Source organism: Drosophila serrata, unplaced genomic scaffold (assembly GCF_035046125.1).
Source record: "Drosophila serrata isolate PLE 108 unplaced genomic scaffold, ASM3504612v1 contig_276, whole genome shotgun sequence".
Taxonomy (NCBI): Eukaryota; Metazoa; Arthropoda; class Insecta; order Diptera; family Drosophilidae; genus Drosophila; species Drosophila serrata.
The window spans coordinates 2,293,785-2,312,345 of record NW_028257174.1 but is presented as its reverse complement, the minus strand read 5'-3'; the positions used below and the strand labels follow the sequence as shown (position 1 = coordinate 2,312,345).

General features: G+C 33.5%; 1 protein-coding gene and 1 pseudogene across 6 annotated transcripts in view; one reads left to right on the top strand and one right to left on the bottom strand.

Moving 5' to 3' along the window:
• LOC110180465 (CTD nuclear envelope phosphatase 1 homolog pseudogene) overlaps nt 1-18,561 on the bottom strand; it is a 100,454-nt pseudogene that overhangs the window by 60,875 nt on the left and 21,018 nt on the right. For 2 of the 5 annotated variants that reach the window (XR_015272258.1, XR_015272261.1), the window contains exon 1: nt 1,323-1,529. The product of XR_015272258.1 is annotated as a CTD nuclear envelope phosphatase 1 homolog pseudogene, transcript variant X1 (transcript). Of the gene's footprint in view, nt 1-1,322; nt 1,530-13,974; nt 14,026-18,561 lie in introns of those variants that run through there. The other 3 variants (XR_015272259.1, XR_015272262.1, XR_015272260.1) reach the window with 2 other exon arrangements.
• Nucleotides 6,484-7,668, top strand: LOC147643193 (uncharacterized). The gene is made up of 3 exons (XM_086835189.1): nt 6,484-6,636; nt 7,077-7,297; nt 7,357-7,668. The coding sequence occupies exons 2-3, from the start codon at nt 7,089-7,091 to the stop codon at nt 7,661-7,663; spliced, it is 516 nt and encodes a 171-aa protein (XP_086691315.1). The 5' UTR covers nt 6,484-6,636; nt 7,077-7,088; the 3' UTR covers nt 7,664-7,668.

Genomic DNA, 18,561 nt, shown 5'->3' with positions numbered 1-18,561 from the left:
CACTGACACACACACACACACACATATATATATATATATATATACGCATCAAGGAGAAAGGATGCTTAACTTACAAAAATTTCATCAAAAGGATGAGAGAAAGAGCTGAGTAAAAGCTGAAGAAGCTGGCATCTTCTGCTTACTTTGCCAAAAACTTTATATGAAGAAAGTTTGAGTCAAACTGGGTGATGGGGCGGAAAGGGGGAGGGGATGAGGCGGGGAAAAGTGGGTGAAAAATATATGGGGTGGGCAGCAGGTGCAGTGCACGAAGGATACAGAGCAGCTGGAGGGGTGGAAAACATTTTATTAACAGCAGACATCGTCTATGAAAAGCTTAAAAAACAAAAATTAATTTAAATTACATATTTGCCCACAAAACAATGCCTGAGAGGGAGGGTGTGTAGGGTGTGTGTAGGGTGTGTTTTCTAGGTGCCTTGTTTTTGTTGTTGCCACTGCTGCTGCTGCTGCTGTTGTTTGGCAAAGAAAAAAACCCCAAATTATACACAAATTTACGATGTTTTGCTAAGCTTCTCGGCACTTCCTCCCCTTCTTATACACTTTTTCCCCCGCCTGTTTATCAGATGCTGTGCCAAAAGCCATAATAACAACAGCAAGTAACATTTGGGCCACGCACAAACGCAACACAAATCCGAATGAACAAAAACAAAAACAAAAAAATAATGTAGAAAAAAAATTTAATAAAATTCTTCAAGTCGAAAACGAAAACTGAATGCAGTACAACCGGAGAGAGAAGCCATTAGGAGAGTGATGGAGGATAAACAGAAGAGGTGGAAAGCCGGAAAATTCAATTTGTGGAAAATAATTGCCTTGAGAAATTACTTGGAAAATTGTAGAAAGTTGGAGGAAATAAATATCATTAAACATATATAAATTAATATATAAAATATAATAATATAAATGAATGCATTGAGAAATTACTTGGAAAATTGTAGAAAGTTTTTGAGAAAGAAGCTAATGGGGAAACAAATATTTTTAAAAATATTTATATAAAATTAAATATATATAATGTAATAATAAATATAATTATACCTTATTAAAAACCGCCTAATTTATCAATTAATATATTAATACTAATATTACTAGTACTATTTATAATACTAATAGTAATAGCAATTAAACTGATAAAATAAATACACGCCACAAAATGGTGGCAACGCCAATCGATAAAATGTAAACAAATAAAGTTTCAAAAAGCCAAACTTACTCGAAAATTAATAAAATATTAAGAAGATCCTATTGGAAAAAGATTTAAGTTACTAAGAATCACGTTCCGAATAGTCTAAATACAAGAAGTTACTTACTCTACCTTTATTTTGTTGATTATTAGTAAACATAAACAAATGCAAAACTGTTAATTTTGTCATCATATTTGGCGCTACTCTGGCATTTTTGCCAATAAGTTTTCAAGGAATTTGTCTTCTTTGTAGCCTTAACTCTTGATATTCTTAATTTGAATTATATATCTGTAAATGATGGTCTATATTTTAAAAGATTTATAATTTCTGAAAAGCGTATGTTTATTATTTTTCCTTTTAAACGAGTTAAGTTGGCTGCGCCTTGTTACGATATTTAATGTGTAATCGATAACTAAAACTAAAACTATAAGTATATCAACTGCACACTTAAATATAAATGTTCACACTAAATACTACTTAACATTTATGAATAAATATCTATATAGTTAATTTAAATTAATTTCAAATTAATAATCTATATCTGCTATATCTAAAACATAATTAGTGAATTCTACAATCTCACTTAATAAATTTAATTAAATATAACCTGTGAAATTTGGAGCTCATTAGCTAAAGTATCCCAACAAAAATATAGGGTGTTCGTGTGGGTGGAGTTATTTTTGTTTTTGTTTATATTTTTTTTTTCCTGAACAAAAGCAAAAGCCAAAAAAAAGTTTTTGTAGCGGAAACACGGAAATGTTTTACATGCACGCGCATAACGAGCGAACCCCCAAAAGGGGGGAGGTGATGAGGTTGAGATGAAAAAGCGGTGAAAGTGGGCTGAAATTGGGCTGTGGGTGTAGTGGGTGTGAGAGCGAAAAGACGAGTCAGCTGCTAAGGGGGGGGGGGGGGGGGAAAATGAAGAAAGATGAACACGGTTCAGCAGCAAAGTCATGTCACTTGTTTCTGATGCGACTTTCTTCGCTTTCTTCCACCCCCTACATATATATATCTTTTCTTTTCCACGCTTTTTGGTAAAATTTCCAGGAAATATTCAAAAAGTCGCCACAAAAGTATGCTATGGAAAATATCGTTTAAACACCTATTAGTTAATGTGAAGGTGTGGTGTGCACAAGCTTTATAAACATATCTACAATAAATAATATATTTAGTAAATATTTTTCTATATAATAAATATTAAGTCATCACAAAAATACCGAAATATATCGATCAATGTTAGGGTAAGTCCCTCGTCTAACTCTTTCCTAATTCTTATTGTTTATTGACAATATTAAATGCTTTTCAGTAAAGCTGTATGAAAATATGTGTAAACGAGGCTATTACTTATATTTTTTTAATATTTTCAATTAAATATCTTAATTTTGTTCATCACTAGGCATTTCTGCTGCATTTAACAACACTGTTTGGTAAACAAAAACAAAAGATAACGACGATAATTTCTAGGAACCTCTTTTTAAATTTAGAAGTTTGGCATCAATTCTTTTTGTTTAAATTTCACTGCTATATAAACCTTAGAAATAAAGGAAGCTACAACTATTGAAAACATCATGGAGGCTTTGCCAAGAGATAAATAATTAAAAAAGATTTAAAATATGGCGACAATTACTATGTGTGTGTGAAAATTAACAAGAAAAATGGCGCGCTTGCGCAGAGATGCGGAGGAATAATGCAAAAAACAATAATTCAAAAACATACATGTGGAATTCTAATAATGTTAAATATACTGTATACATATAAATTATATTAAATAAAATTAATTATATTACATATGTATTTGCATAGGTCCGTAAAGAGGTGGCGTTTATGGTGGAAGGTACCAAGTGCAAGTTTTAAATATTTGAAAGGAGAGGCTCGTTCGTCTTCGATTAGTAATATTATATATATATTTCATTTATATTTATAAATTAATTTTATTTACAGAACCCAAAGAACCTGCTCCATTCCACTGTACCACTGCCTGGAATATGTATGTACATATTTGCAGAAATGTTTTGGCCAACACCACAGAAACCACACGAACAATAACAAAATACAAAACTTTATGACTATTATTTACCCGAATCTAAACCAGCTGGCGGAGAAGAACAAGAAGAGCCACAAGGGGGTGGCAGAATTTTCACCATTTTCCTCCCCAAATGGACCAACACCTAGTAGCCGTGTGTCAGTTAATTAGCTCATAAAATATGCAGAATGGCGAACAATTCGCACCTTTAGACCCGAAGAGGAGCTTCAAAAAGGCTGAGAGCTTGAAAGGCATTCGGGGGAGGAGGAGGAGGAGGATTTCAGGGGGGAAAGGGGGAGGGGGAAGGTGGGTGCTAGGTGTAAATGGGTGTAACCAAATGAAATAATTGAGTGCCAAAGCAGACACAAAAGGAAATTTTCGGTTAAACATTTTGGCGGAGAAACACAAATTCAGCGACCCGAAAGATGCCCTAATTTGAATTATAAATATGATATAAGCTAAGACTTTTAATATTAATTAATATTTTTAAATATAAAAAATTCATTAAATCTAGAAATATATATAAATCTATATTTGCTTTAATTAGGATTACATTTATTGTTATATTTTAAAGATAGAATACCGTATAAAATAGTACTAAACACTTAGAACTAACTAAGATATAGAAATGAAATAAAACAATTAATATATTTAGTATTTTTAAATTATATATTTTATGTATAATACTTTTGTATTAGTATTCAAGAAAACAAGTCCGGCTTTTAGTTTGTTTCAACCTTTTATAGTAAAGGCAATCTCATAACATTGTCTTTGCTTCCTATAACAAAAAACTAATCTACTTTATAATTACTAACCAAAAAAAATATATAAAATAGCATCAAATAATATATATATATATATATGTTTTTATTTTCCCCTGACAATTCAAGTTATTGTCGCCATAATGTCGCAACTCCTTGGCAAGGACCCAGCAAAAAAACAAAAGGACAACGAAACGAGTTGCTCGCTCGCTCGTGTTGCTGGTGGTCATGTATGGCAGATGAGCGTTTGTAAAGTTTATGAACTTTGTAATTACACACTTTATTAATTTATGCGCTGCGGGGCGCGAAACGCACCAACTTCCTAGCGAATTAGAACGGAAAAGCGGAAAACACAGGACGAGGCAGGAAAAACGCGCAGCCAAAGGAACGTGTTAATGCTTTATGAGACACCAAAATGATGAAAATTCGACTCCACAAAATCCCTCATCAGGCGGCTTGACTTTTTAACCTTTTGCCTGACTAATTTCAACGAAAAAAAAAGAAAGGAAAACCCAAAAGAAAAACCCTCAAAGAAAAGCCAAAAAGTAGAGAGAGCTGCATTAGAGGCTAAGGAATTTGGGATGCGAATGTTTTGAAATTTTAATTTGCAAACGTGACTGACCAATTGGCTGGGCCAAGGAAAAGCTGGAAGGAGGCAAGAAAACCAAGGAAAAATAAGAAAAAATTCAAGGAATGCGAAAAAAAAAACAATTTTCGCCCCAGAGAAAAATGGGAAAAGGTCCGCAGTTTTACAAAAAATACCTCAAAAATTCTGTTTGCTATATAATATATATTTTAAGAAAATTAAATGTGTTCTGAAGTCAACTTGATATAAAGTATATATATGTATATATTCCTATTATATATTTAGAAAAATTTTACAAATTTAGATAATATCTAAATCTCAGGGTTTTATTTTAAACACTTTCCAGGGTATTCTAATTTTATTCAGAAGCTTAAAAGAAAGCAAAGGAATCATTTCCGACCCAACAAATCATATATATTCTTGATCAGCATTAACAGGCGAATCTTTCTAGACATTTCTGTAAGAAAACTAAATTTTTTAAAATTTTCAATTTTTTGTTATCGTTAAAATATACAAAAATCGGCCAAAAATTCACATTTTAAATGAAGTACGCAGATTTATTGGGCTACTAAAAACTAGCATAGGGCTGCTTTCCGAATTAAAATTAATTAATTATTGGCTTAGTTATGATATTTTTTAACGTAGTAATTTGTCGAAAAAATTGGCATTTTTCATCCTTAGGAAAACTTTCCTCAAACCATATAAAACCGATTTTCCGCTCTAGAAAATAATTAAGTTATTATCTTTAAGAACGAATAAAGGAAAACTTGTATAAAAATACTTAAACTAAGTTTTTAAGCCTGTAAAAAAATATAAATAAATTAATTTTAATAAAATTAAGCCTTCAAGGCTTTGCTCAGTTAACGATTGATCGAGGATGCTGTGAGTCATAAAAATTCCCCTCCAATTCTTGGGCAACTCTTTCGCCTTTGTGAAGAACTTTCGAGTCACAGTTGCAGCCAAGTGCAGCTCTATTAGAGTGCCGGACTCGAGTTTGTTGAAGTTTTTCTGGCTTTATGGTCCCCTGCATAAGTCATAAGCCGGAAAGGTCGAGGTGACCTATGACCTATGGCTGTTGGGAAATGTCAAATGGCAAATGGCCCAATGTGTCCGGAGTCCAGTGTCCAGTCGTCCAGTGACAACTCCATGGCATTTATATATTTTTAATCTGAAAAGAGAGGCAGAGCCTCTCGCATCGCATTGCTCATACGCAGCGTGTGCCACGGTGAGGGACATATTCATGTCCATCATGTTTTTTGGGCAGCTTTTGCACTTTAATTAAATTGTAAATATTTCATTTTGGTCTTTATTTTTTGATTGTATTTTGTTGGCAGAATATGAAAATCAAATCAATTTCCATTTGAATTTGTGCATTACAATTTGTTTGGCAGCCTCGCGTGCGCCTGACTGCGTTGCCGAATTAAATTTAATGGCATTAGATAGACATAGAAATGTGTGTGCTGAAATAGCATTTATATGCTAATTTGCATTTATTTCTTTCACCAAATTGTCAAAGAAATCGCAGAAGCATAAACGAAGTTTTGTGCATTTGTTGTAATTTATTTTATTTACTTTTCGAAATGTTGTGTTTATTTCTTTACATTTATGAATGCAGTTAAGTGGCAACATTCTATTAGAGAGAGTAAGAGATGGAGAGAGAAAAGGACAGATATGTGGTGTCGAAATGCGGTGCAAGCTTATGCCAGTGTGTACACACTGTTTTTTGGCATATAAATAACACTGTTATAAATCTAGAATATATAAATATATTCAATAGAAACAAGGCTTAGATGTCTATTACTGTTTCTCTTAATTATTTTAATATTACCTTAATGAAACATCTTTATTTTGTTCATCAAAAGTTACTAACACTAATCCGTATTACACTTTGTCCACCAGTAGGCTTTGCGCTAACATTTCACAACACTGTTGGTAAAAAAGAAAACCAGCTGACGAAGTTTGTGAATTTTCAAGGAACTGAAGTTTTCTTTTGAATCAGTGTTTCACTGCGACATAAACTCCCAAAGGAAGCTGAAACTATTGAAAAGATCAAGAAGGCTTTGCAATTAGGTAAATAATTAGTTAAAGTGTAAAATAAATGGCAACAATTGCTGCGTTTGTGTGAGAATTAACAAGTGAAGTGGCGCGCTTGCGCAGTGATGTTAAAAACAAAGATTTCAACTTAAAATTTTAAAGAAAATTAATAATAAATTATGGAAAATGACTAAATGATGATTAATTTCTATGGAGTTCAGTTAAAAATTGATCTAAATTATGGCTCAAGGCTATATTTCTTTGTTTTTTACTTGTGTGTCTCTGGTTCTGTGTTCAGTTTCATTTGAATTACATACATACATATGTGTGTATACATATGTATGTTTGTATAATAGATTAGGTTAGATTGAATATATTATTTTTAATATTATTTTATATACTTGTTATATTCTTATTTATGTTATTATATTTGTATAATTATCCTTTGTTATTTACTATTATTATTTTGCTGGGAGATTCGACCAAATATGTCATCTTTGCTGCAGGATCAGTTAGATCCCCGTGAACAATATGATTGCCCCGTTTGCCTGGAGAATGTGCGTTGGCGTCTTCCGGTGGCCACCAAATGTGGACACATCTTCTGTGGCCACTGCATCCAGTGTGCCGTTGATAAGTTCTGCCTCAGCTGTCCTGTCTGTAATCAGGCTCTTGATGAGCCTATATTTTCCATATGCCTGTAAGTTGGAAGCTAACTCTTTTGATTTTACTTATAATTATGCAATTATTTTGTTTTAGTTTAAACCCAAGTCCTGGTAATAGAATTGGAACCGTGCGACGTTGTAAATATAGATCTGTACCGGTTGAGGTATATGATGATCCCATTTATGGTCGCAAAATGAATGGCATTATAAAGGACACCATCGATGTGAAGGACACTGATCACTACAAGTGTCCCATATGCATGAAAAGTGTGATAAATTGTAAGCCCATGTCCACCGAATGTGGTCATGTATTTTGCAAAAAATGTATTGAAACAATTACCAATTGTACCATTTGCAAGCGTGATGTATCAAAGAATGAGCTTGTTCGTCTATATATATAGATAGGAAGGAGATCTCTCTCTCTCTCTCTCTAGGGATATTATTTTCTTTTCAAGTCAAAGAAACTGCTGCATTGTTTCATTGCCTCAAATATTTGTAGAAACCACACAAAGACAGAACTTCATGCAAAACAAGAGGAGCCACAAGGGGAAGAAGGGTATTCACCATTCTCCCCAAATTAATTACCTCATAGAAAAAGCAAAAAAGTGAATAATTCAAAAAGACTAAGAGTTTCAAAGACATTTCAATTATTATTATTTATTTTTTTTAAGCAAATCCTGAGAAAAAGTTGTACTACGTTTCAATAAATAAATGTATAATATATTTCTTAAAGAAAACAATCCTTGTAAAAACCCAATCCTGTGTGTTTTATCCCTTTTCTCTGCACTTGCATGATTTTTAAGAGACATTTTTTTGTAAGATACTTCCCCTCACTGGCTTTTCCACCCGTCGTCATTCGCCCAATTAACTTTGCCTCGACCTTGGCCTATCCTCACTACCTACGAGACAGAGCAAGTCTTCTTACCATTTTCCTCTGGCCACTCGGTTGGGTAATTGAGTCCGTTTGTGAACAGGATCCTGTGGCAGTCGCATCCTCAGACGGCCGACTGTCAGTCAATCGCTGTCGATGTCACTGCAAACAGAAATTTAAATGCGTCAGCAAATGGCTGACAAAAGGGGTAGAAAGAGGGGGGGAGTAAAGAAAATCGGAGGGGTCGGAAAAGTGCCACTGACATGTCACACCAGCAGAAGCAGAAGCTGAAGCAGCAGCAGCAACAATTCGTTGTCAAACAACAAAAGTGACAAAATAAATTAAATTGACTTGCCTTTGTCCAGCCTCCCTATCCTTACAGTTCTTGTCCCCCTTTCATTTCCATTGTCTAAGTGTGCGTGCCTGCGGTGGAAAGCGGCTGCGCTTTTCCATAGTTTTTCCTTATGCCCTGACACACACGCACTGCCAACACAATGAAATGAGACAATTGAGCGTGTGATGGGGTGGGGGGATAGTAAGGAAGCAAAGAAAAGGGATAGGAAAATGGGGCGGGGGAGGGGGTCTGGAGAAAAATCGGGCTTGGAAAAGTAAGGAGAAGGTTAGGGAGTCCACAGGATGAAGACATCAGCATAGTCAAACGTCAGGACATGGCAACTCAAGCGTCACGTACTCGCCTGTCAGTGGCACGACTTTTCCTTGGAGTTCGACTCCGAGTTCAACTCATTTGAACCTTGACTGACTGACTGACTGACTGACTGACTGACTGACTGAGTGACTGACTGAGGAACTGACTACTCCAACTAAAAGTCAGCCGGCAGCAAAAGTAAATTAAGAGCAGTGACTAAAGCCCAGACTCCAGACTCTTTCTTCTAAGCCTTTAAATGAATACCTCAAATAGGTAAAAGGACTTTCAATTGAATTTAATTCAAGGTAAAGTCTGTTTTTTTATATTGAAATAGGTTTTGCTAACTTTTATTGATACCCAAATATAAAAACAATAAAAGAAAGGAAGCTAAACTCGGAGTGTCGAAATTTCTTTACCCTAGTAATGAAAATCTATCTTTGCTAGGCACAAAATGCTTAAATTTTGAATTTGAAAACGTTTCCATGCTAGTTTTTGATAGGTAAACAAATCTGCATACTCAAGTCTAAATTTTAAATTTTTGCCAATTTTTGAAAATTTTACGATGTAACCCCTTTTCTTTTTTTTCAAGAAATGAAAAATTGATGAAAAAAAAAATTGTTCGGCAGGATATTGCTAAACAGATTCCTCTGTTGATGTTGATCAAGAATATATATGATTTGTAGGGTCGGACATGACTCCTTCACTTTCTTTTAAGCTTCAGACTGAAGGTGCAATCCCATTTTTTAATCGATATTAACTATACTTTTATATGCAAATTTTACGACAAATCAAAATTTAAAAAATCCATAATTAAGTCAAAACAGCGTTAATTTTAATTCGGAAAGCAGCTGTATGTTAATTTTTAGCAGGTTAAAAAAACTGCATACTCCATTTAAAATGTGAATTTTTGGCCGATTTTTCCAAATTTTAATGATGTAACCCGTTTCCTTTTTTTTTCAAAAAATGGGAAATTTCTGAAAAAATTTTTCTTGGCCGGAGATAGCTAGAAAGATTCCCCTGTTGATGCTGATCAAGAATATATATAATTTACGGGGTCGGAAATGACTCCTTCACTTTCTTTTAAGCTTCTGACATAAAGTGGAACCCTCACATCTTTAAACTTGAATAGCTTTAAACAAATTAAAAAACCTTAATACTATTCACTAAGAAAATTCAATACTATATAAATAGATGTATTTATTATTTTGATTAACGCACTGTAACCTTGCCTTGAGGTAACTTAATCTTATCGGCTTGCAATTTTTATTTTACTTAAGTCTAAAATTAATAAATCTTTAGTTTTTGATAGTGTAAGGAAAAATTAATATAGTTATTAGCATAAAATCTATGTTATTATATATTCATTTCATTGTCTACTAATTTATTATGTCAAAACCTGCCGTAGATATTGTTTAAAATCTCACCCATATGTCTTTGACAACTAGAATAAAATTTAAAAATTTAAGAAACTAACAAATAAAAATACTAAACACACTGAAGGCCTAGGAAAAACCCTTTACTTTTCTTTTTCTCTACGTCACAACCCGCATTTTCCGACGACAGATCGGTGTTGCCAAATTTGTTGGCCGCCTTGGGCCAAAAGTTTATCCAAGTCTCTATGTATATATGTGTGTGTGTGCGTGTTGGGTGTGTTGTCCTGTGTGGCTGTTTTTCCGTTACTTTACTTTGACTTCCTGCAGCAGCAGCAGAAGAAAAAGGAAAAGTAGCAGCAGCAGCAGAAGGACCAAACGCTTCCATGCTTCACATGATTTGCATAAAAAGGACTGCAGACCAGTGCTGGCAATTTGTCAATTTTTCTTCAAGGAAACTTAGTATTTAAAACGGTTTTAAGTAAAAAAAAATTAAATTAAAATATTACTTAAATAAATAATTAAATAAAATCATAAGAAAAAAAATATACTGAAAGAATATTGGAAATTGCTTAACTTTTAGACTAAGAAAATAGTCTTAACTAACTGATCTTATGGGATTTCTGGTTCCCTTTGTTTTAAGTTATTAAAATTATAAAAAAATATATTTTTAAGTTTTAAAAAATAAACTGAAAAATCAACCATTACTTACATTTGTTTCACCTCTATTGTTTTCTTTTTTCTGGCCATCTATTCAATTTTTTTGAAAGGAGAGATTTGTTGGCAACACTGCTGCAGACATGACTCCTTGGCTCTCAAAGGATGCTGCTTCTATTGTTGTTGTTGTTGTTGCTATTATTGCTATTATTGTTGTCACAGCATGCTAGATGGGTGGGAGTATGAGTGCGAGTGAGAGGGGTGGGAAGTGGAAGTGAAAGGGAGAGAGAGAGTGAGCGCCATTCAAGTTGTTACTTTGGCGCGTCTTTGCTGCTGACAACTGACATCGAGTGGCTTCATGTGTTTGCTGTTGTTGCTATGTTGTTGTTTACTAGTTATTCTACTCCTTATTCTCTTCCTCTTTCTTCATATTCTACCTTGTCTACATTTTCTGGATATTTTCCAGCACTGTTTGATTAATTATACTAGAAATTTATATAAATAAATACAAGAGAGTAGTCATTTATAAATAAATAAACAAAATAAGGAAACTAAATTTGGTAAGCAAAGTTTGACAATAGTGTTAAGCCAAGAATGCATACAATTTATTGGGAAAATTTGTCTGTTCTTGGTTTTATATTAATTTATTTCATTGAGAGTACACGAAATATTCGATATTTTTCTATGACAATTTTTTTGACAAATTCCATTTTCAAAATCTCATAACTAAGCCAAAAAGGCATTAATTTTAAATCGAAAAGCGTTCGTATGTTAATTTTTAGCAGGTTAAAAAAACTGCATACTCCATTTAAAATGAAATTTTTGCGGATTTTTTGAAAATTTTACCATGTAACTCCTTTCCTTTTGCTGAAAAAAATTGAAAATTTTAGAAAAAAAATTTTTTCTGCAGGAGATGACTAGAAAGATTCCCCTGTTGATGCAGATCAATAATATATATAGTTTATAGGGTCGAAAATGACTCCTTCACTTAGTTTTAAGCTTCTGATTAAAATTGTAATACCCTTTGTAAGGGTATGAAAAATATCCTTGTTTTTGTGCTTCATCGTCTTCTTCTGCTTATTGTGGCGCTACAAAACCTGACTCGTCATCATTATAAATTGTCTTGCTTTTGTTGTTGTTGTTGCAGTTACACACAAAGGCACACACGTCAGCAACATAAGTTGCTGCAACATTGATCGCCCGCTGTTAATGTCAAAAATCATAATTGTTGTTGCAATTATAGCAAAAGGTGTGGCTGTTGTTAATTATATTTTAGATCAAAGATGTTATTTAATGTTCTCACTGTTAGATTAATTAGTTTACTGCTTTTAGATAGAAAATATCGCTGTTAGATCAAAGATGTTGCCTTTAATGATAGCATTGCTGTTCATGTTGCTATTGTTATTCTTTGTTCCTAATGATGTTTCAGCAGTTTCAGCCTAATGTTGCTGGAATTATATCTAGATATTCATGCAATATCCAGGCTTAACCAATTAAAGAATAAGATAATATACCTACATATTATTATATGTGAAGACTTTTTCCAATTTTTAGGCGTTTTTAAAGCTCTGAAAATAACCATAAAAAAGTCTACTAAAGAGAAAACTCTTTATTGATAAGAAATTTGCTTAGAATATACATAAATTAAGGAAAATACTCATTACCCTACACCGTAATGATTAATTAATATATCATTTGTTTCTTAGTGGTTTTGGCTTTGTATTTATTTTGTCAAAATATGTATTTTTTAGCACTTTTTTGTGGCGAAAAGAAGCAGACTCATTGGTGTAAAACTTGCTTTCATTTCCACCTAATGCACTAGCATTTTCATTATAATTTCAAGAACTAACCGCTTTTCCTCCTACCGCCCCCCTCGGTGTGTATGTGTGTGTGCGATTGTGTGTGTTTATTTAGCTTGGCAGCTCGGCTGCAGAACTTCAAGTTGAACGCCTCTCTGCCATTGTCACTGCCAGAGATTTTCCACAGATTTTCCTCTGTCTCTGTTTCACTGGAAATCTCTGTATGTGTGTGTGTGTTTGTGTGTGTTGTATGTCACAGTTGCTATTTGTGAGCGTGCCAGTGTCTAGCTAACTGACAACAGCAACACGAGCAACGTGCAACGGGCAACGAGCAACATCAGCAACTATTCGCACTTCGTGTGTGTATGTGCTGCACATTTATTTGCTCTGTGTCAGTTTCGGTTACGTAAGTAAATTAATTAATTTTCAATTGCTTTAAATAAACAAACAGCTTGCCAAAAGCAAACAACTTTGAGCAGCAGCAATAGCAGCAGCAGCAACAGCAGCAGCAGCAGCAACAGCAGCAGCAGCAACATGGACATCATCAAACATAATGAACAAGCTACGTTTTGTTTGGGCAAAAGGAGGCAGGATGGCGATGGAGAGAAGTCGCCATCGTAATCTCAGGCGTTAAGGATTGCAATTAAGAGCATATACTTAGAGAAAATAATTGCTAAAATTAAAATTAAAAATTGTCATTCACTAAAAATTAAAAAGAAAAGATAGTAAGAGTCTTGGAAATGAAGTTGTATAACTTTTCTAAAGTGGAAATACTTCAGGATCAGTTTTTATTATAAGTTTTTAAAACATTTTAAAGCCTTGTTTAATAGTTAAATAAATTATGATATAAATATAGTTTAAAGATGTATTTTATATATTAAATAATGTAAAGAAAATCAAGTTTCCAACCATCACTTTTCCTCACTGCATCCTTACTTTAAGCGACAATTAATTGAAAAGCCAAGTATCTGCTGCATAGATTTTCGTGAAAATTCTCTTAGCAAAAAGAGAAAAAAAAGAAAACGATAGGAAAACTTAAGCAATGTTGTGTGCCAGTACAGTAAACTCTCAAGCCGGACGACAAGCACCAAAACGAAAGTTTTTTAAGGGGTAAACAGGGAAAATGATTCCACTTGTACCGTCTTTCGTTTGGCTTTTGCCAGGCAACTTTCTAGGTTTTTCTTTTTTTGTGAAACTTTAAAGTGGCCTTAGAAGGATATGCCATAAAAGGAAAACGCCCCTTTTCCCCAAAAGAGAAATGTCGGCTTATATTTATGGGCCAAGTCGGGTTCAATATTCAACTCAACAGTTGTTTCTTATTTTCGAAGGATTTTTACTTAACAGTAATTAGCTTGTTGTGTTCACTTACCTTTATATACCCTTGCAGGGTATTATAATCTCAGTCAGTCAGTTTGCAACCCTGGAAAAGAGTAATTAGTATCAGCATCCGGATGAGGATCAGTAATTAACTATGAGCACTAAGTAACTATGATCAGTAGCTTTAATCAGTAAGTATCTATGACCAGTAAGTAAGTATCTATGATCAGTTACTAACTTTGAACACTAGTAAACAATGACTTGCAACTTTTGTAACACAACACATATCTGATACGTGGCCGGCAGCAGTCACTTCGTTCCGGGGAGGTTAGAACACTTTGGGAATCATAAGCACAGATGTGCAAGATTTGTTTTGGAACAAAGAGCAAGCTATTTCAATTAAACTATGGAGTTATTCTTCTATATCATTTTACTAGTAAATAAGTCGGAGCATGGCAAAACGGTGCACTATATATACATATATATAACTGCTATAGGAACAATCGGACTATTTATAGAACTATGATCAGTAGTTAACTATGACCAGTAAGTAAATATGAGCAGTAAGTAACTCTAAACAGTAAGTATCTATGACCAGTAAATAACTATGAACATTAATTAACTATGAGCAGTAAGTAGCTATGAGCAGTGAATAACTAAACATAAATAATCTATCACCAGTAAGTAACTCTGATGAGTAAATATCTATGATCAGTAAGTATGTATGTATGATCAGTTACTAACTTTGAACACTAGTAAACAATGACTTGCAACTTTTGTAACACAACACATATCTGAGACGTGGCTGGCAGCAGTCACTTCGTTCCGGGGATGTTAGAACAAGTTGAGAATCATAAGCACATATGTGCGAGATTTGTTTTGGAACAAGTTTAAGCTATTTGAATGAAACTATGGAGTTATTCTTCTATATAATTTTACTAGTATATAAATTGGAGCATGGCGAATCGGTGGACTATATATATATACGTATATATAGCTGACATAGGAACAATCGGACGATTTATAGAACTACGATCAGTAATTAACTATGACCCGTAATTAACTTTGAGCAGTAAGAAGCTATGAGCAGTAAGTATCTATGAACATTAAATAACTATGATCAGTAAGTATCTATGACCAGTAAGTAACTCTGAACAGTAAGAATCTATAGGCAGTAAGTATCTATGACCAGTAAAGTAAGCAAGTATGATCAGTAAGTATCTATAACCAGCAAGTATCTATGATCAGTTACTAACTTTGAACACTAGTAAACAATGACTTGCAACTTTTGTAACACAACACATATCTGAGACGTGGCTGGCAGCAGTCACTTCGTTCCGGGGATGTTAGAACAAGTTGAGAATCATAAGCACATATGTGCGAGATTTGTTTTGGAACAAGTTTAAGCTATTTGAATGAAACTATGGAGTTATTCTTCTATATAATTTTACTAGTATATAAATTGGAGCATGGCGAATCGGTGGACTATATATATATACGTATATATAGCTGACATAGGAACAATCGGACGATTTATAGAACTACGATCAGTAATTAACTATGACCCGTAATTAACTTTGAGCAGTAAGAAGCTATGAGCAGTAAGTATCTATGAACATTAAATAACTATGATCAGTAAGTATCTATGACCAGTAAGTAACTCTGAACAGTAAGAATCTATAGGCAGTAAGTATCTATGACCAGTAAAGTAAGCAAGTATGATCAGTAAGTATCTATAACCAGCAAGTATCTATGATCAGTTACTAACTTTGAACACTAGTAAACAATGACTTGCAACTTTTGTAACACAACACATATCTGAGACGTGGCCGGCAGCAGTCACTTCGTTCCGGGGAGGTTAGAACAAGTTGAGAATCATAAGCACAGATGTGCGAGATTTGTTTTGGAACAAGTTTAAGCTATTTGAATTAAACTATTGAGTTATTCTCCTATATAATTTTACTAGTATATAAGTCGGAGCATGGCGAATCGGTGGACTATATATATAGATATATATAGCTGCCATAGGAACGATAGCAAAATTTTAAGAAAAATAATATAACTTTTCCAATTTTCAACAGATGTTCATCAAATTTGATGTTAAATTTTAATCTAGAATTTTTTTGTAAAATTTTATGAAAATCGGACTACTATATTATATAGCTGCCATAAAGAAAACCTTTAAATTCAAATAGAATTTAATTAAATAAATAAAATACAAAACTAAAAATTCCTCGTAAGGACTTAAAATTCAAATAAAATTTGTCTTTAATTAGCAAATAAAGTGAATAAAAGCTTTTTGTTTTGAAATAGCTTTTCACCACGCCCGGTTTCAAGGCGCAGGCGCTCTCCAATGCCAGGATTCTCTTTAAAAACTCTCTTAAAACCAAAAGGAGTCAAAACCCAAAAACCAAAACCAAAAAAAAAACACACACACACATATATGGAAACCGAAAACGCCACGAAACCAAGACAAGTCAAGCTGTTTTCCATTTTAATGGCGGCGGCTCCTTCGCCTTTTGTTGCGTTTTGTTTTTCTTCATTTATGTTTTTTTTTGTTATGTTTTGTTGCAGCTGATGATGCATTTCCCGGGGAAATGACGGGGGAAAACACAGGGAGCGGCGTAAAACACAAGTGGGTCAGTGGGCCAACAGCGGCAACGGCGGCAATCAACAAAAAAAAAACACACACACACAGTTAACACGCAGCAAAAGGATTGCAGCAAGGAAGATTGAGGCAAGTCCTGCCGCGCTGACGTCATTGTTACTCGCGGACTCCCCAAGATGCCGCCTAACCTCACTTCATTTAGCGACTGACAAGCGCAGGCGTGACGCCATCAAAGAAAAACAAAGCACCCAAAAGGAAAATGGAGAAAATTACATTCTTTTAAAACCACAAATTGCTTTCGGAAAAAGTAGGCTAAGAAAAAATACACTAGAAAACTTGAAAAATAAATAATTACAATTAATGTTTAAGAAACTATTGAGAAAGTCTTAAAAGCAATATTAAAAAATTAACCAAATTTGTATCCTAAAAAACATTAGTTAAATCAGTTCTATATTGAATATGTTTATTCAAATGTATTATTTTTGTGATCAAGATGTTGATTAAAAATCCAAATATCTATGAATTTAGGCAATCATTGGCTTATTGTCTGTCGTATATCTCATAGAAAAACTAAAATTTTGGAATTTAAGCTATATTTAATCCATATTTTTAAAGGCAAACTTTTAGGAAAAATCATAGTTTTTCAAACTGAATAACTTAGCCAAAAATTTATTAATTTTAAATCGGAAAACGCTCGTGTACTAATTTTTAGCAGGTTAATAAAACTGCATACTCCATTTTAAATGTGAATTTTTGGCCGATTTTTGCAAATTTTAATGATGTAACCCCATTCCTTTTTTCAAAAAATTTGAAATTTCTTGAACAATTGTTTCTTGGCCGGAGATAGCTAGAAAGAAATGACTTTCGGAAATGACTTCTTCACTTAGTTTTAAGCTTCAGACTAAAATTAGAATTAAAATTAGGAGATAGCTAAGCAATGAAAAAATAACAAAATCCCCACAAAACATACCTCAAATGATGTATTAAATATTTAACGATAATAAATTAAAAGCGGTTTAAATTGAAATCTGCCATAGATCATAATTTTTATCACATCACACCGGAATAAAATATATATATAAATGGTATATGTATTTAACCTCACCACAACATAGCATCATGTCATCAAATTAAATGTGTTTGCATTTGCCATATTTGCGTACATTTATCATGGCAGAGATTAAAATGAAATTGTCCATCAGTTGCGATTTAATTAATTGCTATTTGTTGGTAACTATTTATCGCATGTTTATTAATAATTTAATTGAAATCTGTTAGATAGATGCAAATTCAATTAAATGTAGTATTCTTTAAGTTTAGGTTTGAGTCCCCTTTAAAAGTTGCCTTTGGTTTTGTATCCACTTATGTATATATATATATATATTTTTATGTTTTTTTCTAGTCCCGGTCGAGATCGCAATGATTCAGTTTAAGCTCCTCAGACGAACTCCAAACTGGCGGCGTGTGTTGTTCTACTTTTTACACTCACTGTTTGTTGTTGCTGGAACCCCTTGTGCCGTCAGGAGCAGACAAGGACATCAAGTTATCCTGTCGCGGCCAGCGAGAGGCAGCAACAAATTTTAAAAGTTGCGTCTGCAATTTAGTTCTTGTTTTATTTCATTGTTCCTCCTTGCTTTTATTTTTTATTTTTTGTTATTTTTTTGCAGAGCGACAAACTTTGTTTTGTTATTGTTGCCGCCTCCTCAACGTCGCCGACAACGTTGTTTTTTGTTGTGTTTCATTTTTTTGCTTTTGTGCTTGTGTTTTTTGTTTTTGTTCTTGCTGCTTGTTTTTATTGTTGATGGCATAATAAGAGTGCAGATTTTTTTTTATTATTAAGTTGAAGTTGCACGCAGTTTGCGGACAGCGCCGCCATCGCCAGAAGTGCAAAAAAAGTAGAAGAAAAACTATTTAAAAAAAAGAAGCTAAAACAGGAAGGACTTTCCCAAGAAGCAAAAGAAACCCAAGCTAAATGTAAAATAAAGCCTTAGTTAAGAGTTACAATTTTAAGATACCCATTACATTTTAATT

Bases quoted from the DNA above. Each gene is read 5' to 3' on its own strand.
- LOC147643193 (XM_086835189.1), top strand. From the start codon at position 7,089: ATGTCATCTTTGCTGCAGGATCAGTTAGATCCCCGTGAACAATATGAT. The intron at 7,298-7,356 runs GTAAGTTGGAAG...ATTTTGTTTTAG, and splicing joins CCTATATTTTCCATATGCCT to TTTAAACCCAAGTCCTGGTA.